The sequence below is a fragment of the Molossus molossus genome, unplaced genomic scaffold, assembly GCF_014108415.1.
Source record: "Molossus molossus isolate mMolMol1 unplaced genomic scaffold, mMolMol1.p scaffold_m16_p_17, whole genome shotgun sequence".
NCBI classification, from domain to species: Eukaryota; Metazoa; Chordata; class Mammalia; order Chiroptera; family Molossidae; genus Molossus; species Molossus molossus.
The window spans coordinates 67,409,012-67,430,886 of NW_023425352.1; the positions used below are offsets into that span (position 1 = coordinate 67,409,012).

A 21,875-nucleotide genomic window follows, 5' to 3' on the forward strand; every position below is an offset into this window, starting at 1 on the left:
ATACATTTTAAAAAACCATAAACCATAACTAAGTGGTATTTATTACCAGGATACAATTGGTAAAATATTTGTAAATCAATAAAGATCATAGACCATATATATAAAATGAAGGATAAAAATCACATGATCATATCAATAGATACAGAAAAGGCAGTTGCAGTTGATAAAATCTAGCATCCATTTATGATAAAAACTCTCAGCAAAGTAGAAACAGAGGGAACATATCTCAACATAATAAAGGCCACATATAACAAACCCACAGCCAATATCACACTCAGTGGGCAAAAACTAAAAGCATTTCCCTTAAGATCAGAAACAAGACAGTGACATCTGCTTTTATCACTCTTATTCAATATAGTACTGGAAGTTACTCAACACAGCAATCAGAGAAGAAATAAAAAGCATCCAAATTGGACAAGAAGAAGTAAAACTTGTCATTATTTACAGGTGACATGATACTATAGAGAGAGAACTCTAAAGACTCCACCAAAAAAACAACTAGAACTGATAAATGAATTCAGTGAAGTAGCAGGATATAAAATTAATATTCAGAAATGAGTGGCATTTTTATACACCACTAATGAACTATCAAAAAGAGAAAATAAGCAAACAATCCCATTTAAAACTGCAACAACAAAAATAAGGTACCTGGTAATAAATTTGACCAAGGAGGTAAAAGACCTTTACTCAAAAAATTACAGGATACTAAAGAAGGAAACTGAGGAAGATACAAATAAATGGAAGCATATACTATGCTCATGAATAGGAATAATTAACATCATTAAAATGTCCATTCTACCCAAAGCAATCTATAAATTCAATGCAAGTCCTATCAAAATACCAATGGCATATAGCTCATAGATCTAGAATAATCCAAAAATGTATATGTAATCAGAAAAGACCCAAAATAGCCTCAGTAATCTTGAAAAAAAAAAAGAATGAAGTTGGAGGTATCATGCTGCCTGATATCAAACTACAAGGCCATAGTAATCAAAACAGGATGGTACTGACATAGAAACAAGCACACAGATCCTTGGAACAGAATAGAAAGCCCAGAAATAAACCCACATCTACCTGGTCAATTAATATTTGACAAATTAGGCAAGAATATACAATGGGGTAAATAAAACCATTCAATAAATGGTGCTAAGAAAACCAGACAGATACTAGCAACAAAGTGAAATTAGACTGCCTCCTCATACCACATACAAAAATAAATTCAAAATACATTAGAGACTTAAATGTAAGACTTGAAACCATAAAAATTCTAGAAGAAAACATCAGCAGTAAAATCTCTGACATTTCTCTTAGCAATATTTTTTCTGACATATGTCCTTGGGCAAGAGGATAAAAAAATAAAATGAACAAATGGGACTACATCAAACTAAAGAATTTTTTCACACCAAAAAAACTATCAAAAGATGAAGAAACAACCTACTAAATGGGAGAAATAGTCACCAAATATGCATCTGATAAGAGGTTAATATCCAAAATTTACAAAGAACCCATATCACTAAACACCAAAATTCAATTAAAAAATGGGTAGAAGACCTGAATAGACACTTCTCCATAGCAGACATACAGAAGGCCAACAGACATATGAAAAGATGCTCAATGTCACTAACTGTCAGAGAAATACAAATTAAAAGCACAATGAGGTATCACTTCACACCTATCAGAATAGCTCTCATCAGTGAATTAACAAACAAGTGTTGGCGAGGATGTGGAAAAAAGGGACCCTTCATGCACTGTTGGTGGGAATGTAGTTTGATGTAGGCACTGTAGAAAGCAGTACAGAGTTACCTCAAAAAGTAATAATGGATCTGGCCTTGCCTTAGCCAATGTGTTCAGTGGTTAGAGCATAGGTCTGTGCACCAAAGAGTTGCAGGCTCAATCCCTGGTCAAGGGCATGTACCTGAGTTGCAGGTTCAGTTCCCAACCCTGATCAGGGAGCACGCAGGAGGTAACCAATCGATGTGTCTCTTTCACATCAATGTTTCTCTCCCCCGCCCTCACCTCCCTCCCTTCCACTCTCTCTTTACAAAAATCAATGGAAATAATATCCTCAGATGAGGATTAACTAAAAAAATAAAAAGGGTCTGAAGAATCTGTCTTGTGACCTAGCAATTCCACTTCTGCAGATTTATCTGAAGAACCCCAAAACACTAACTCAAAAGAATATATGCACCCCAATATTCATCCCAGCATTATTTACAAGAGTCAAGCGATAGACATAATCCAAGTGCCCATCAACAGACAAGTGGATAAAAAAGCTGTGTACATATATACAATCAAATATTACTCAGCCATAAAAAAGAATGAAATCTTACTATTTGCAATAGCATGGATGGAACTAGAAGGTTATGCTCAGTGAAATAAGTCAATCAGAGAAAAATATACACCATATGATTTACCTAATACATGAAATTTAAAAAACAAAACAAATAAACAATATTGAAACAGACTCATAGACAGAGAGAGAGAGCTGGTGGTTGCCAGAGGGAAGGAGGGAAGGGGGACTGGGATTCTGAAAGATGGAAGAGGGGTTACTAGGATAGGGGAAAATGGTGTAGGGATTAATTAGTATAAATTGGTAGTTATAGAATAGTCACTGGAATGTGAAGTATAGCATAGGGGAATATAGTTAATAACACTGTAATAACTATGTATGATGTCAGATGGGTACGAGATTTATCAGGGTGATCACTTAGTAAGTTATATAATGTCCAATCACTGGGTTATACACCTAAAACTAATATTTTATGTCAACTGTAATTAAAAAATAAAAAATTATTTTTTAAAAAAGTTGGCAGATGATCAAAAGAGACATTTCTCTAAAGAAGACATACAGATGATCAACATAACTAATCATCAGAGAAATGAAAATTAAAATCACAATGAGGTATCACCTCACACCTGTAAGAATGGTTATCTTCAATAAATCCACAATGAGTGCTGGTGAGGATGAGAAGAAAAGGAAACCCTTGTGTACTATTGGTGGGAATGCAGACTGGTGCGACCACTGTGAAAAACAGTATGGAGGATGCTCAAAACATAAATGAATCTGCCTATGGTCCAGCAATTCCACTTCTAGGAATATAGCCAAAGAAACACAAAACAATAATTAAAAATAATATATGCGGGACATCCGGTCAGGATGGCGGGTAGGTAAACACGGTATTGCGTCCTCCCACAACCACATCGAAGTTACAACTAAATTACAGAACAACCATCATTCAAAACCGCCTGAAATCAAGCTGAATGGAAGTCCTACAACTACGGAATTAAAGAAGCAGCTGCACTGGTAGGAGGGGCGGAGGCATGACAGGCTGGTCCCACACCCACTGTGGCAGATAAAAATCAGGAGGATATCTTGGCTGGGAAGGTCCTCCCTGAGGACTGAGGGGTCCCCGTCCCACACCAGATGCCCCGCTCAGGGTTCCAGTGCCAGGAAGAGAATCCCCATCACTTCTGGCTATAAAACCAGCAGGAACTGAGGCTCAGGGAAGCTGATGCAGCTGGAGCCCCAGGCAGCTCCTTAAAGGGCCCGCGCATGGACTTAACTCTGACTCTCTCCCTCTAAGCTTGGAGGGGAAGCAGCTCGAGGTGGCGCCAGAGACATTCAGGGAAGCACTGAGCTGTTTGGCATTGGAGCGAGGGCTGGAGAAAGGACTTTCCCCAGGACAAACATGCTGTCAGAGGCCTTTGTTCCTTTGGTGAGCCCTTCCCTGGGGCGGCAGATAGCCACCACATCTGGGACTCCAGCAACCTGGCTCACACTGGTAGCCCCACCCTGGTGACTCCCTGAGGCCCCGCCCCACCCAACTTTCAGGCCCACCCAAGCTGTTGCCAGTTGCTTTAACATAGGATTGGCCTGTCTTGGATCCTGCTTCAGGTTTTTCCTAAATTTTTTCAAACAAGCAGCATCTGATCTCAGCAAGCCCCATACCTCTCATTAAGTAATACACAGAAACAAACACAGGGAGGCAGCCAAAATGAGGAGACAAAGAAACAGGTCCCAAATGAAAGAACAGAACAAAACCCCAAGAAAAGAACTAAGCGAAATGGAGATAAGCAACCTAACACATGCTGAGTTCAAAATACTGCTTATAATACTCAATGAACTTAGTGAGAACCTCAGTGAACTTAGTGAGGGCCTCAAGAGCATAAAAAAGGACCAGTCAGAAATGATGGATGCACAGTCAGAAATGAAGGAGGCATTAACTGAAATAAAGAATGATTTACACAGATTCAATAGTAGAGTATACGTAAACCCAAGAAGCAAACAAAGGAACCAAAATACACCCAATAAGAACAGCAAAAAGAAAAAAGAATCCAAAAATATGGGGATAGTGTAAGGAGCCTCTGGGACAACTGCAAGCGTGCCAACATTCGCATCTTGGGGTGCCAGAAGGAGAAGAGAGAGAACAAGAAATTGAAAACCCGTTTGAAACAATAATGGCAGAAAACTTTCCTAACTTGGAGAAGGAAACAGACATACAAGTCCAGGAAGCACACAGAGTCCCAAACAAGATGAACCCCAAGAGGCCCACACCAAGACACATCATCATCAAAATGCAAAAGGTTCAAGACAAAGACAGAATCTTAAAAGCAGCAAGAGAAAAGCAGTTAGTTACCTACAAGGGAGTTCCCATAAGGCTGTCAGCTGATTTCTCAAAAGAAACTTTGCAGGCCAGAAGGGAGTGGCAAGAAATATTCAGAGTGATGAAAAGCAAGAACCTACAACCAAGATTACGCTTTCCTGCAAAGCTGTCATTTAGAATCGATGGCCATAGAAAGACTTTCCCAGACAAGAAAAAGTTAAAGGAGTTCATCACCACCAAACCGTTATTATATGAAATGATGAAGGGTCTTTTTGAAGAAAAAGATAAAATATATGAATAAACAAAATGGCAATGTATAAATAGCTATCAACAATGGAATCTACAAACAAAATGAATCGGCAGAACAGAAACATTCTCATAGATACAGAGAACATTTTGTTGGTTGCCAGATGGGAGGGGTGTAGGGGGAATGGGTGAAAAAGGTGAAGGGATTAAGAAGTACAAATTCATTGCTAGACTGACAAACCTCAAAGGGAAAGGGGTTGGTGGGTGGGAAGAAATAAACCAAAGAACTTATATGCATAACCAATGGACACAGACAATAGTGTGGGAAACGGCGGGAGGGGGGCTGGAGTGGGGAGGAGGGGGTCAATGGGGGAAAAATGAGGAACATCTGTAATACATTCTACATTCAACAATACAGATTTAAAAAAATAGCCCTGGCCGGTTTGGCTCAGCGGTTAGAGCGAGACCCGGGTTCGGTTCCGGCTAAGGGCATGTGCCTCGGTTGCAGTTTGTCCCTGGCCCTGGTCGGTCGTGTGGATGGCAGCCACTCGATGTGTCCCTTTCATATCGATGTTTCTCTCTCTCTCTCTGTTCCTCTCTATCCCTCCCACTCTACCTGAACAAAAAAATAGAGAAATGTCCTCAGGTGAGGATAAAAAAAAATAATAATAATAATAATAATACATGCATCTCTATGTTTACTCCAGCATTATTTACAATAGCCAAGATATAGAAGCTGTGGTACATATATACAATGGAATATTACATGGCCATAAGAAATATTACATGGCCATAAGAAAGAATAAAATCTTACCATTTGCAACAGCATGGATGGACCTAGAGTGTATTATGCTAAGTGACATAAGTTAGTCAGAGAAAGACAAATACCATATGATATCATTTATATGTGTAATCTAATGAATAAAATAAATGAACAAACAAAATTGAAACAGACTCACAGATACGGAGAACAAACTGATGGCTGCTAGAGGAGTAAGAAGGGTTGGGGGACTGAGTGAAAGAGGTAAAGGAATTAAGAAGTACAAATTGGTAGTTACAAAATAGTCACGGGATATAAAATGTAACATAGGGAATGTAGTCAATAATATTATAATAACTATGCATGTTGCCATGTGGATATTAAAAATATTGGGGGAAACACTTTGTAATATGATTATCTAACCACCATGTTACTAACTTAAAACTAATACAAAATAATAGTGAATTTAAACTGTAATTGAAAAAATAAAACTAAAAACAAAAACAAACAAAAAAATGGAAAACTGGCTCCACTGGACAAAAACTTACCTTCCGAACCAATCCTAATACCACATTTCAGACCCTTAGAAACATACAACAACCATTTTTAGTGCTATACCAGCTGCTGCCAAAACTGCTATGGAGCCTTCAAAAGCTCCTGTGTCAGTTGCTTCCACTACCTGTTGCTTCATCTTGACACCAGGACTCCCAGAACTGTCACAATGCAACAAGGTGTTCAAACTATTCCCCACACTAAGGTGGGACAGGATGGTTTTTCTTCCCAATAGCTATCAAATTTCCAATTCCATGCATATAGCTGGTTAATGCTACGTACTTAAACCTTAATCCAATCACAACGATCAATAAGTATGTATTGAATACTCATGTTAACAAATCTGCAGCGGGGTTTATATGAAAAAGAATCTCCCTTCCCGGCCTAAAATATTGGGACATCTTCTTTTCTCTATGCCAAACAAGTATTAAAGCTTCCTCATATACATTCTAAGAAATTCTTGCCATTTGGTGTCCAAATTCAATACTATAATTAATAGGGAACTAGCAGCCTTAACTTGGTATAGAATAAAGAAAAAGTATTTAAAAATCTATTTGTGCTAAGAATTATAAGAAAAGACTATTAATTTAAATGAATTTTAAATGAAGACTTAAATAAAATTGATAGAATATAGGAAAAATATTTTAGAGTAGTGTCTCATCCCCTACAAACCGAGAAAAAATGAAAACGCTGAAAATACTACATCCATAAACCATCTGACCACCAGCACCCCAGTCGGCATTTCAAGTAATGCTAGCCACACTTCTCCTAAGAGCTCAGAAAAATAAAAAGGGTGCAGATTGACAACACAAACTAAGAATATGGAGACCTCTTTTTATTTATATGGCACCTTTTCACTTTCCATTGTCCATGTACTTCAAAAGCTATATGATAAATGTGTTTTTGCAAAATTCTTTATATACTAATAGAAAGTATGGTATCCCATCAACTATAATGATGTAACTTCAAACAAGACTTATTACTTCTTAATTTAACAGGGATTTTTAGAGTCTTAGAGATTTACTATAATATAGGAATGCTACGAGAACAAATGAGCAAATGTTTCTAAAGCACATTGTAAAGGCAAGGAAGCAAGCAGAAATCATCCCTGACCCCTCCTTGTCCCTCCATACAAAGGCATCAAGCCCAGTGGATTAATAAACTAACAACATATCTCTATCCCCACTACCCCATCCTAGACGAAGTCACCACCACTTTTTCCCTAGGCCAGGGATGGGCAAATTACAGAGATTCTTGCCAAATCTGGCCTGTCACCTGATTTTGTAACTGAAGTTTTACTGGAACACAGTCATGTCAATTCATTTACATATTTTGTTTGGCTGTTTTCATGCTACGATGACAGAGTTGGGGAGATGTGACTATCTGGCCCACAAAGTCCGAAACATTTATTATCTGACTCTTTAAAGAAAAAGTTTGCCAAAGCTGGCCTTAATAGGCTATTAAATAATCCTAACTAGTCTCCCTACCACCCATTCAATTCATTCTCAAAACTGCAGCCTGAATGCAATTGTTAAGAACAGCAATTTGGTCATTCTTCTGCAAAGATAAACCGAAACTCCTTAAGGTAACTCCTCTAACTCTTCCAACTCCCTATCTTGTCACTACCCAATTCAGCCTTTATGTTCCAGTTAATTCTATTTAATCTCTTCAAAGTCACCTCGCTCTACCCTTTGGTCTTTCAGGATGTACTATGTCCCCAAACTGGAACACCTTACCTTTCTCCAGCCTAACTTCAGGTCACTGCTCAGGTTCACCATGTAAATGTTACTTTCTTCAAGAAGCCATTGCTGATCTCTTGGACTGGAATTAGGTGTCCTGAACTTCCTCCATAACTGACCTTATTAAACTCTAATGCATAGTTCATTGTCAGACCAAATCAAGAGCCACAACAAGGGCAGAGATAGGGTTTGTAATGTTAACTATGATACCCTTGCAGCAATTAGTACATATGAGGCATTCATACATTTCTGTTCAAATAAATGTATCCTTTGCATCGTATTTTGAGAATCCAAAGAACTTTCTCAATGATTCACCAGAAATAATCAGGTAGATTTAACCAATGAAGATAATGAGTCATGCATAACCATGACCAAATTGATACCAAAATCTGAAAACCTAGGAACCTACAAAAAGACAATTTCTAAACATACCCTGGGCTTTTTAGTATATCACCAGAGAAAACCTTGATCTTTGGAACTTATCATTCTAGATCATATTTAATGAAAACAACAACAATAAGGAGACAAAAATGGGTGTCCTCCCATTACCTGCTCTTCCCGCTCCTTTTCTTTGGTCTTACTTCTGTAGACTCTCGCAGAGGTGGCATCCTGGGATGGAATGGCAGAGATCTGATGCAATGGCATGCTCATCCCAGCCTCCTGTCTGGTCGTCTTCTTTACAGAAGAGAGTATCCAGTGGTAGAGTCATTTTGGGCCATGGACTTAAAGCTGAGAGACAGAAGACAAGATATAACTGAGCTAAAACACTTTTCATATTTCCAACAATAAAATTAGCATTTTATATTTAAATTAGTTACAATGTCTGTCATAATTACTTGGTCTTCAAAATGAACAGAAGATGAATGAATGTGGGAAAAACTGTAACATTTTCCTTAAGTAATAAAATGGGAGCACCTAAAAGAGGCAGGTAGATTAGGTACATATAAATCAGATATTATTTTTCCATTGGCTACTAGGTTTTAAACACAGTAGGGTCATCCTGTGTTAGAAGGATATTTTTTAAGTATCCTGATATAAGCAGAGATCTTTCCTTAAAGCTGCTACCCTTAAGTCCATATAATGGTGAAATTAAAGATTAAGAAGTCTAAAATAGCCCTGGCCAGTGTGGCTCAAAAGGTTGGAGTATCATCTTGTGCACCAAATGGTCACATGTTCGATACCCAGTCATGGCACATACCCAGGCTGCAGGTTCAATCCCTGGTTTGGGACCTATGGGAGACAACCAATCAATGTTTCTCTCTCACACTGATGTTGTTTCTCTCTCCTTCTCTTTCTCCCCTCCCCACTCTCTCTCTCTCTAAATATCAATTTTTTAAAGTCTAAAATAAACTTAAGATATCTATGATCCATACATGACCTTCTAAAAGTCTAGACTCTCTGGACCAGTTGTTGACAAGCTTTTCCTGTAAAGGGCCAGATATTTTAGTTGTAACAAATCTAGCCCATAATGCCTAAAATATTTAGCATCATGGGCCAGATTTGTTACAACTACTCAATTCTGACATTGTAGCATGAAGGTAGTCATAGCAAGTGTGTAAATGAATGAGAATGGTTATAGTCCAATGAAACTTGACTTACAAAAATAGATGGCAGACTACATTTGACCCATGTACCTGTAGTTTGCTAACCCCTGCTCTAACGGATTTTTCAGGGAAGATGAAGGTCATCATGGACATTCCTGGGCCCATTAAAAGGCTGCTTTTAGGCCAAATAACAGTGTCTGAATAAGCTATATTCAATGATTTAGGCACCCCAGCTTCTTTTTCTAGTTTTCTCCTATATTCCTCCAAAGTGCCTATAATTGGAATATGTGTTTTTCTCTCTCTCTTCCCGACCCCCCACTAAAAACTATCTGTTTACGAAACCAATTAAATATAAATTATCCAAATTACCCATAAGGTTTAATGTAGTCATGATTCATGTTGTTTAAATTTTAACAAAGGATAGAAGCTTTAAACCAAAAGAATGAATCTCTAATCTGGGGATTTTCATTTGTTAACCATGTACTGGACGGTGGGGGGATAGGCAGGGAGAGCAAACAGAGCCTGGCAACCCTAAAATCACATTTGATAAGCAGTCATTTATTCCACTTCTCCCAAAGGCAGGTGTTTGTGAGGCCAGTCCCACCTCTGAGAGTATTACTAACCCAGCTGAAGAGCAAAGGACTCACTGCACAAGACCGATCAACAAGCAACAGGAAAAAACAAGAAACTGAAAGGGATCAACACACACGGGAAAATGAGCTGGAAGAATATTCTGTTTTTACAAGTCTAGATTTATAATAGGTGGGTGACCACTAATAACCAACAAAACAGGAAAACAGAGTAAGTAACATTAGTGTCTGGATAATATAGTAAACAATAAATAAAATGTTAGTGTTTGGATATTACATATCAACTACTATATTTCAAGCCTTTGAGTGAGGTTAAACAAGATGGAGTACCATGCCCAACAAATGGTCTGAATATTTGTGTTCACGTTACACAAGACAATGGGCACTTACTGCTGAGTTGTCTTGTACCCTCTGGGAGATTACAATAGTCAGTGGTGAGCAGTTTTTCATCACTAATGTATTAAAGTCCTCTGTCATAGATGACAAATTCCATGTTCCCTCCTGGAATACTTAGTCAAACAGACAAAGAAAGACCAGAGCCCCACCACACATCATGCCAAGACCTGCCTTTGGCGCTTCCTGCATAATCATCATTATTACATCATCGCTACATGTCCATGATAAGCCTGGGGAGAATTATTTATGCCAGAGAAACATAAATGCGATGGGGTTTTTAATTTTCTGCAGTTTTGAAGGAATTCCCTCCTTACAGCCACTTAAGCTACTCTTCTGATATGCACCCCCACCTCAAAGTAACAAACCTCGAAGTTTGCCCTGGTCAGGGCACACACAAGAATCAACCAATGAATGCATAAATAAGTGGAATAATAAATTGATGATTCTCCCCCCCACTTCCTGCTCTCCCTTCATCTATCACTAAAATAAAAAAATTGAAAAATAAAATTAAAAAAGTTTGCCTAAAGTAATCCCTCTCCTATGCCAGATGTATTTAGGATAAAAATGATAACTTTAAAAACCAAACTAGCCTGGCTGATGTGGTTCAGTGGATTGAGCACTGTCCCATGGGCTGAGGTCCCAGTTCAATTCCAATCTGGGCACATGCCTGGGTTGCGGGCTCAGGCCCCAAAGTGGAGTGTGCAGGAGGCAGTGGATCGATGTTTCTCTCTCACATCAATGTTTCTCTCCCTCCCTAAAAAAAAAAAAAAAAAATTAAAAAACTAAAAATACTCCTTATGTGAAGGTCATGTGAAAAGCATAAAACAGGTGTTATTCATACAATTTCTTTGCATAATTTCCAAACATCTATTTTATATCAATTCATCTTCAACCCAAAGCAATGTTAAACCTCTGCACTATTCCTAATAATCCAGGCATGAGGACTTCAATTCCACTAATGCTAACTGGGAAAAGAAAACAAAACTAATATGAACATCCACATCAAGAAGAACTAAACTGACAAAGTTGGTTGTTAAGATTATGGATATGGAGACTCCATTTTTGTGATCAGAAGACTTACTTAAGATGGCAATTCTTCCCAAATTAATCTACAGATAAAGCAGTCCCTATCAAAAACAAAGCTGACTTCTTCGGAGAAATTGGAGAAACTAATCCTAAAATTCATATGGAAATTCTAGGGACCCAAAATGCCCAAAACAATCTTTAAAAAGAACAAAAGTGGAGAACTTACACTCCCCAATTTCAAAACTTACTACATCAGCCCTAGCCAGGTAGTTCAGTTGGTTAGAGCATCATCCTGATACAGCAAAGTTGTGGGTTCAATCCCTGGTCAGGGCACACACAAGAATCAACCAATGAATGCATAAATAAGTGGAATAATAAATTGATGTTTCTCCCCCCCCCCTCCACTTCCTGCTCTCCCTTCATCTATCGCTAAAATAAAAAAATTGAAAAAAAATAAATTATAAGGAAAAAAGCATACTACAAAGGAATAATAATCAAGACAGTGTGGTTCCAGAATAAGGACAGATATGTAGATCAACAGAATAAAATTCAGAGTCAAAGAATAAACCTAGGTATCTATGGTTAATTGATTTTTTTTCAAAAAGATGCCAAGACAAGTCAATGGTGAAAAAATAGTATTTTCAACAAATGGTGCTGGCACAACTGGATAGCTACATGCAAAAGAATTAATTTAGACCCTTACCTCACACAAAGAAAAAATAAAAAGACTAAACGTCATCAAAATAAAAACTTTTGTAATTAAATAGATACTGTCAAGAAAGTGAGAAGAGGGTCCAGTCAAGATGGCAACGTAAGTAAATGCAGTACTGAAATTCTCCCACAACCACATCAAAATTACAACTAAATTATAAGACAACCATCATTCACAACTGCCTGAAATCTAGCTGAACAGGAGTCCTGCAACTAAGGATATAACGAGAACGCCAGGTGATGGGGCAGAGATGTGGAACGAGCTGGTCACACACCCACTTACGGGCAACTAAAAATCCGGAGGGGTCCAAGCCCCACACCAGGCCCCCAAGCCCATGGTTCCAGTTGCCAGGAAGTAAAGTCCCTATAACTTATGACTGTAAAAACCTGTGGGGATTGAGACTGAAGGAGACTGAGGGCTGTTGGAGTCCCAGCCTCTTAAAGGGCTCCTGCACAAACTTACTAGAACTCATTCATTCTGAACTTGTGCTGGGACAGTAGCTTGAAAGGCACCAAGAGCATATGGGGAGGAAGTGAATTGTCTGCCATCAGGGTGAGAGCTGAAGGGGCAGCACTCTCTCAGTAAGAAGTGCCAGTAGAGGTTATTATTCCTTTTCTGAGCCCTCCCCCCACAGAGCTGGCAGGTGGGCACCATATCATGTCTCCATCAACCTGGCTATCACTGTTCGTCCTGCCCTGGTGGTCCCCTGAGACACCACCTCCCCCAACATTCAGGCCCAACCACGCTGTTTCCAGTGGCTCTTCCAAACACCTGTCCAAAATACCTTTTACTAAGTGGCCCAATCCCAGCACTAGCTGTAACTGGCTTTGGTTCACAGCTTGGCCTCAAGGGACATCTCTAAGCCTAGCACAAGGAGCAACCATCTGCATATCACTTTGTAGCTCATGCAAAGTGGCAGCTGGCTTTGGCCTGCACCTCCTGGGAGGCCCCAGACTCAGGGCACACAGCATACAGCTTTAAACCATGCCGAAGCACTATCCAACCACCTCCACAGGTGACACCCTCAAGGGGCGTACTCAGGGAGCACCAGAGCCTGACTGAAGTGAGTCCAGCTCCATGGAGAGCTGATCCTCCACAGTGGTGGCAGACAGTCCTCGCAGCCAATCACTCTGGAAGTAAATTCCTCCCACTGAGATGCCAACAGCAATCAAGGCTCAACTACAACAGGGGGGGTATACACAGCCCACACTCACGGTAGGGGGTATACACCTGGAGTGCCCAGTTCAGTTATCAGGAAGGCTTTGCTACTGAACGCTATAAAACACCTACAATGTAAGGCCAACTTACCAAGCCCAGAAGATGTAGCAGCTCTACCTAATACATAGAAACAAACACAGGGAGCCGACAAAATGAGGTGACAAGAAAACATACCACAAATGAAAGAACCGAACAAAACTCCAGAAAAAGAACCAAACACAAGCAATCTACTAGATGCACAGTTCAAAACACTGGTTATAAAGATGCTCAATTTAGGGAAAGAGTAGATGAACTTAGTGAGAACTTCGAGGAGATAGGAAACATAAAAATGGATAGAAAAGATAAAAAGAACCAGTCAGAAATAAAGAATACATTACAAGGAATCAGTAGTAGAGTAGAGAAACCAGATGATCAAATCACAGGTTTGGAAGGGAAAGAAGCACAAAACAACCAATCTGAACAGCAAAAGGAAATAAAAATCCACAAAAATGAGGATAGTATACAGAGCCTCTGGCACCAACATTCACATCATGGGGGTGCCAAAAGGAGAACAGAAAGAGCGAGAAACTGAAAATCTATGTAAAAAAATAATGACAGAAAAATTCTCTTACCTGCTGAAGAAAAAAAGACATACAAGTTTTGGAAGTGCAGAAGCACAAACAAGATGAACCAAAAGAGGCCCACACGAGACATATCATAATTAAAATGCCAACATTTAACGACAAAAAGAGATTCTTAAAAGCAGCAAGAGAAAAGCGATTAGTTACCTATAAGGGAGCTCTCACAAGACTATCAGCTGATTTCTCAACAGAAACTCTGAAGGCCAGAAGGGACTGACAAAAAATATTCAAAGTGATGAAAAGCAAGAACCTAGAACCAAGATTACTCTACCCAGAAAAACTATCATTTAGAATCAAAAGACAGATAAAGAGCTTCCCAGACAAGAAAAAGCCAAAGTGGTTCATCACCAACAAGCCAGTATTCCAAGAAATGATAGAGGGACTTCTTTGGAAAGGAAAAAAAAGATAAAAAATATGAATAATGGCAATAACTACACATCTATCAACAATTACTTTAAATGTAAATGGATTAAATGCTCCAATCAAAAGACATATGCAGGCTGAATAGATAACAAAACAAGACCCTTACATATGCTGTTTACAAGAGACCCACTTCAGATCGAAAGATACACAGACTGAAAGTAAAGGGATAAAAAAAGGTATTTCACGAAAATGGAAACAACAAAATCTGGGTAGCAATACTTATACCAGACAAAATAGACTTTAAAAGAAAAGTCTTTATAACAAGAAGCAAAGAAGAACCCAGTATTCCACTTCTGGATATTTGGGGGAAAAAAACCCAAACACTAAATGGAAAACACATGTACATGCATATGTTCACTGCAGCATTATTTGCAATAGACAAGACATGCAAGCAACCTAAGTGTCCATCAATAGGTGAATGGATAAAGAAATGTTGCCCTGGCCAGTTTGGCTCAGCGATTGAGCGCTGGCCTGTAGACCAGAAAGTCCCGGGTTCGGTTCCTACTAGGGGCATGTACCACAAAAAAAAAAGAAAAGAAATGTTGTGTGTGTGTGTGTGTGTGTGTGTGTGTGTGTATAAAACAAAACATGACTCAGCCATAAAAAAGAACGAAATCTTTCCATCTGCAACAACATGGACAGACGTACAGGGTATTGTGCTGAGTGAAATAAGTCAGAGAAAGACAAATGCCATATGATTTCACTTATGTGAAATCTAAAAAACAAAATAAACAGGCAAGCAGAACAGAAACAGACTAATAGATACCGAGAATATTTTGACAGTTGCCAGATAGGAAGGGAATGGGGGGGGAGGGGATGGGTGAAAAAGGTGAAGGGATTAATAAATACAAATTGGTAGCTACAAAACAGTCACGGGGATGTAAAGTACAGCATTGGGAATATAGTCAATAATACTGTAATAACTGTGTATGGTGTCAGATGGGTTCTAGATTTATCAGGGTGATCACTTAGTGATATGATGTCTAATTACTGGGTTGTACACCTAAAACTAACATAATATTGTATGTTGACTATAATTGAAAAAAATAATTTAAAGTTAAAACAAGTGAGAAGACAACCATAGGACAGAATAATTATTTTTGCAAATCTTATAACTAATAAGGTATTTGTATCTTCAATATATAAAGGACTGTTACGCCCTGGCCAGTTTGGCTCAGCGGTTAGAGCGTCGGCCTGCGGTCCGGAGAGACCCGGGTTTGGTTCCCGCTAAGGGCACGTACTTCGGTTGCAGTTTGTCCCCGGCCCTGGTTGGTCGTGCGGGTGGCAGCCACTCGATGTGTCCCTTCACATCGATGTTTCTCTCTCTCTCTCCTTCCTCTCTCTCCCTCCCACTCTATCTGTACAAAAAATGGAAAAATATCCTCGGGTGAGGATAAAAAAAAACATAAAAATAAAAAAAAATTTAAAAAAAAAGGACTGTTACAACTCAATAATAAAAAGACAATCCAATGAAAAATGGATTGCTCAATATCATTAGCCAACAGGAGAATATAAATCAAAACCATGAGATACCACTTTAATTGTGGATAATTAAGACAGATAAGCATTGTCAAGAACATGGAGAAACCTTCATTCACCACTGGTATGAATGTATGTAACTGCTTTTGATAATCTGGCTCTTCCTCAAAATATTAAATATAAAGCTACCATATGACCCAGTATTTTCATTCCTAGGTATACACATACTCAAAGAAATAAAAGTAGGTATCTATATAAATACATAAATGGATGCTCATAGCTAAAAACAGAAATAACTCACATGTCCATAAACAGGTGAATGGATAAATAAAAATGTGTATGTATACAACAGAATATTATTCAGGAATAAAAAGGAATAAAATACAAATATATGCTACCACATGGATGAACCTTGGAAACATTATACTGAATGAAAGAAGAACCACATATTGTATGTATGATAATATTTGTATGAAATGTCCAAAATTGGAAAATTTATAGAGAAAGAAAGGAGATTAGTGATTGCCAACAGTTGGAGTAGGAATGGGGACGGGGGTAATGGCTGAAAGGATTTATTTTTAGGGTAATGAAAATGTTCTACAATTTATTATGGTGATGGTTGTATAATTCTTATATATACTAAAAGCCACAGAACTGCACACTTTAAATAAGTGGACTGTAACAGATGTGAATTATAGCACAATAAAGTTGTTTACAAGAAGAAAATGGAAATAATATGGATTAAGATAGATAAAATTTTATTTTTCCTTTGTGCCATCCCTAATGTAATTTATCTAGATGAAATGTTACACTATCACTTTTCCAGTTTTGAGAAAGGTAACAGGAAGGCTGCAAAATCAGCAATCAGAAACCTAAATACTGACTCTATTAAATACTAACTGTGATTTAGGCAAACTGACAAATTTCAGTGACTTGTTTCTTCATCTGTAAAACAGAAAGGTAATCATCTCTGCTCAGTTTACAGGGTTATTGTGAAGCTCAAATAAGATTCTGTCTCAATGCACAAATGTAAAGGTTTAACATCAGCACATTTTCCAGCCTGACTTTTCAGGCATCTGCAGGGATGGATTCCTCTCATCACCTCACAAAAGCCAATTTGTTTGCTTTGTTGTCCCAGTACTATTTTCTGTCTTCCTACATCTCAGTTTGACACAAGATTTATATTATGGGACCTCAAATTCTTTCTGACATTTATTAAGAACCTCTAGCAGCATGACTCTGAGGGAAAGCAAAGTTTACAATGCTGTCCCTATAAGGGGAGAGGTAGGAAGGTCTGATCCATATGACAAGCAGTGTGGTTTAACAATCAAGCTGTTCTATGTGCTTTCCAGATGGTCAAATTAACAAAGGGCTCTGCCTAGTCCAACAACAATGCTGGGACAAAGATGCCAGTTGCAGCCTCCCTAAGGGAAAGTCACCCCAGGTCGGCATGCCTCCCTGCACCCTTGCTCATAGGGTACCAGGCTCCAGCAGTGCCCTGCTCCTCCTTATTGTGAGTTGTTGAATCTTAGCATCATGACTGGCACTCAGAATAAATGTCGTTAAGTCAAGCCTGTCTCTTCAGAAGCATGTTTCATATAAAAAATGAGAAGCCTATGCAGAGCAACTAGCAGGCACAGAAAGAAAGAAGAAAAGTAGAAGTGAGGAGACCAATTGTAACATACAGCACTGAATGATCAAGGCCATACTTAAAGCAGTGACCATGGAGGATGAAGAGAGACCATTTGAAAAGGAGGACTGACATAGTCTGGTCAGGGGTCTAAGCCATACCCTGGTTTCCAGCTGTGCATTTACAAGACCCGCATACAAGGGAAGCGGGGAATAGAGGGGGCCTGGCCATGGGTACAATGAGCTTGACATGCCTGTAGGAAACCCAAAATATGTATACAGTGTATAACGTGCGCCAGCATTCTGTGACACCTGAACACTCTGGAACAGAATCGGTTTCACAAGGAAAACCTGCAGAATCAGTCATTTATGTCATTAGATGCTATAAACAAATGATAAAACTCATTATCAATACAGAATTTTAAAACTTTTTGGAAAACAGCAATGGAGGATCCCTAACTTTAAAAAAAGCACCTCTCCCAATCAAAATTTAACATTACACTTATACAACAAAACTCTTAGAGGCATTTTAATTAAACTTAAAAGCAAAATAAGCACATTACCACTGCTATTATTAAATATATAGATTTTTTTCTGCTGTGATAAGACTTAAAAATAAAAAGAAGTTTATAGGACAATGGAAGAGCTAAAGTCCAAAGAAATTTTCTAAGAACTAATGAAATAAGTTAAAAACATAAACATTTGTATAAAATCAGTAAAGTGTTCTAGTGTAAGAAAATAGTATATAACTGTGAAACACAATAAAGGAAACCTCATTTAAAATGAAGTCAGAAGGCCAGAAGGTAGAACCCACACATGCACTACTTACTCCTCATCAATTACAGATCTGGTAAGGAATCATCACTTACCAGACCTCAACATAATTCTTGCCCAGCAACAAGCCCAGCCAATGGGAAAAGATGCACCATCCTGAGCCCTGTTTTCTTCCAATAGACTTTCATTCAAAACAATCAACTTCCTCCTTTTTCTCTATAAAGTAATATTCCCCTGGTTTTCTTGCTGGACTTGCCTGAGATGTTCCTACATCTTGCTTGTCCCAAATTGTAGTTCTTCACAATAAAACCATTTTTCTGGTTGAAATAACTTAACTGGCTGTTTTACTTTTAAGGTCAAAAAAGCACATTAATGTCACCAACATTCCTGTACACCAATAAAACAAAAAACATAAGATAGAGATAAATGGTATAAAAGCTACTTAAGAACTTTTAATGAAAAACACTCAGTGATTTTAGAGTATATTTTTACTCTAATAAGCTGTATTCTCCCCAAATTAAAGCATATATTTACTGTAATTCCAATTGAAGCCCAGGCAAGATTTTTTTACTTGACAAAATGATTCTAAAATTATGCATAAAAATAAGATGATCAGCCCTGGCCGGTTTGGCTCAGCGGTTAGAGCGTCGGCCTGCGGTCCGGAGAGGTCCGGGTTCGGTTCCCGCTAAGGGCACGTACCTCGGTTGCAGTTTGTCCCCGGCCCTAGTTGGTCGTGCGGGTGGCAGCCACTCGATGTGTCCCTTTCACATCGATGTTTCCCTCTCTCTCTCTCCCTCCCACTCTGTCTGTACAAAAAAATGGAAAAATGTCCTCGGATGAGGATTAAAAAAATAATAATAATAAGATGATCAAATAAAAATGTTAGGGATGGAGCAACAGGGAGATGAGTCCTATGAAATATTAAAACATTACAAGGAAATAATTATTATTAAGCTGCAAGGTACAGTTACAAGACAAAAAAACAATTCAGAAACTGGCTGAATTATACAGAAGAGTATAATAGACAATAGAAGAAGAAGCAAAAAATTATACGAAAGGAACAAGTTACTCAATAAATGGTGTTGGGATAACTGGTTTAATAATTTGGAAGGTAAAATAATAATTAAGACTCACACTTTATTCATCAAAATAAATTCTGATGAATAGAAAATGTTAAATGTAAAAACTGAAAATAAAATACAATTGCAAATGAATATATTAAGGAACTAAAAAGAAACTGTCTTTGTAAGCCTAGAATTATTGGGGGGGGGGGTGGAAATCACAAAAGAAAATGGGTTATAGATATGATTCTATAATTAAAAGAAAAAATAAATGAACAGGTAAAAAAAAAAAGACTGGAAAATATTTGTAGAATATGAGACAGAAAGTTAATACCTCTTTTACATAAGAAATTAAGACAAAGAGCTTTAAACATACACACACACACACATTAAATACCAATAAATAAATGGTCAGGGCTTAGAAACAGCCACTTCACAACTGAGGACATAACATGCATGGATGGATCCTCCCTTAATATTTTAATAATCATGAAAAGGCAACCATTTTTTTCCTTTACAAAATTTTACAAAAATGTAGCAAAGCCTATCATTGCCCAATATGCACTGTGTTTCATGACCCTCTTATGGTAGAATCATACACTCAGAATGCCAATCAGGAAAACCTATAAGCAAGAAGGCTCAGAATCCATGGAAGAGCTTACCTTTGGGAAGCTTAACCTGAGAAAATATATAAAAATCTACAAGCTGCCCTGGCCAGTTTGACTCAGAGGTTATAGCGTCGGCTTGCAGACCAATGAGTCATGGGTTCGATTCCGGTCAAGGGCATGTACCTTGGTTGTAGGTCAGCCCCGGCCCTCGTCGGGTCATGCAGGAGGCAACCAGTCGATGTGTCTCTCTCACATGGATGTTTTTCTCTCTCCCTCCCTCCCACTCTATCTGATGGTAAATAGAAAAATACCCTCGGGTGAGGATTAAAAAAAAAATCTACAAGCCCCCAAATTTTCAATATACCATTATTTACAACAAAGAAAAACAAGAAACACCCTAATTTCCCCAAATTGAAGAAAAGCTAAGTGAACTATGGTGCTAGTACAATCAAAGGAATATTATGTAGGCATTAGAAGAGAAATATGGGTATGATAAAAAGCAAGTGATAAAACTTTACACATATTATAACTACGTTATATGCACACAAGCAAAAATCATGAAGGGAATTCATAAAAAAGCAAATAGTTTAATAATATGGCAATATAAATGATTTGTGTTTCTCTATTTCTAAACCTTTAGTAATGATGTATTACTTTTATAGTTTAAATATATATTTTTAAAGACCTAAAATTAAAAGTGCAAGTCATTCCAAATAGGTTGGTAATGGTCAGAATTTTATGCTGTAAATAAACAAACCATAAAGGGCTCATTTTCTGTGAGAAATACATTTTGAAGGTCTCACAGAATTCAAGCCTAATTTTCCTACAGGAATAAAGTAGGGGAATGCATTCACAGGACAGATGTTTATAGCCATCACAGTGTTTGCTTTATTCACCTTTTTAATTTTTTCAGCATTTCCTCTAATATTTTTGTACAGTGCTGTCCCTCAAAAAATAGCATAGTGCATCATGGGAATAGTTTGCCTTTCTTCATGGTGTTTTATTACATCATACTTTTATTCCAAAGTTACTTATTTTGGAGACTGTAAAATATTTCATATTTTACACATAGTAAGACTTCATTAATATTTTCATGTCTTACTATTTCCAGTCTGCATACATCCCACAAAATGTTACTGGCACTGGAATGGCCTCTACACACCAGCAAAAATGAAGGCTCAGAACAGAACTGCTAGCAAACAGGAATCTACATATCATTATAACATGGCAGACAAGGGGCGGTTAGTACTTGTCCACCGTCAATATATCTGAGCATCTGCCTGGCACTTAGAAGGGTATCTGTTCCTTACACTGCTTTTTTTCAGTATATATTTGTCCCTGTTACTATGGCAGAAACATTTTTGTGGCAGGAACCACCATCTTCCACAGAATACAGAAGAGGATAATAAACACAAGCTATTAGTTAATGTGTGTTTTTACTTTAATCATGTTTATAAAAGAAACCTCTTTTTCCATAATACTGAAAGTCTTCTTTCCACCAGAGAAGAATGATTTGTTCTTTCTTAACAACAGGTTTCCTTGTGTGAAGAAAGCCCATATGTCCAGGATCTGACAAGATTGGACATTTTCACTGTTTAAACAATATTTACTGTAAAAATTCTTCAATTTCCTGCAACCAATCACACAAACTTACTCACTGTCCTCATCACTTTCATAAATTATGTAGATTATATTATTCAACACAAATGAATAAGTGACCTCAGCTCTTGGAATGTGCCTGGGCTCTTTGCTCTCCTCTTCACCCAGCTATGAAGGGGCTTCCCGCCACAGCCTTCCTCCGACCCCTATTTTCAACCTCTCCTTCCTAAAGGCATCAACAAAGTAATAAAATCAGTTTTCCATGATAAAGGTGCAGAATAAGTAGTTTATGTCA

The 21,875-nt window shown here is 38.0% G+C and overlaps 1 protein-coding gene across 35 annotated transcripts in view; it reads right to left on the reverse strand.

Annotated features, from left to right (window-relative positions):
* The window catches only part of MARCHF8 (membrane associated ring-CH-type finger 8), a 184,605-nt gene that overhangs the window by 106,322 nt on the left and 56,408 nt on the right, over positions 1-21,875 (reverse strand). For 15 of the 35 annotated variants that reach the window (XR_004959965.1, XR_004959967.1, XR_004959966.1 and 12 more), the window contains 2 exons: positions 21,701-21,806; positions 8,451-8,630 (listed from right to left, as the gene is read on the reverse strand). Coding sequence is in view for 32 of the 35 variants with exons in the window: in XM_036264729.1 (XP_036120622.1) it covers positions 8,451-8,552 (102 nt within the window). In the remaining 3 variants the exon portion in view is untranslated. Of the gene's footprint in view, positions 1-8,450; positions 8,631-11,705; positions 11,755-18,407; positions 18,527-18,568; positions 18,700-21,635; positions 21,807-21,875 lie in introns of those variants that run through there. The other 20 variants (XM_036264748.1, XM_036264740.1, XM_036264744.1 and 17 more) reach the window with 7 other exon arrangements.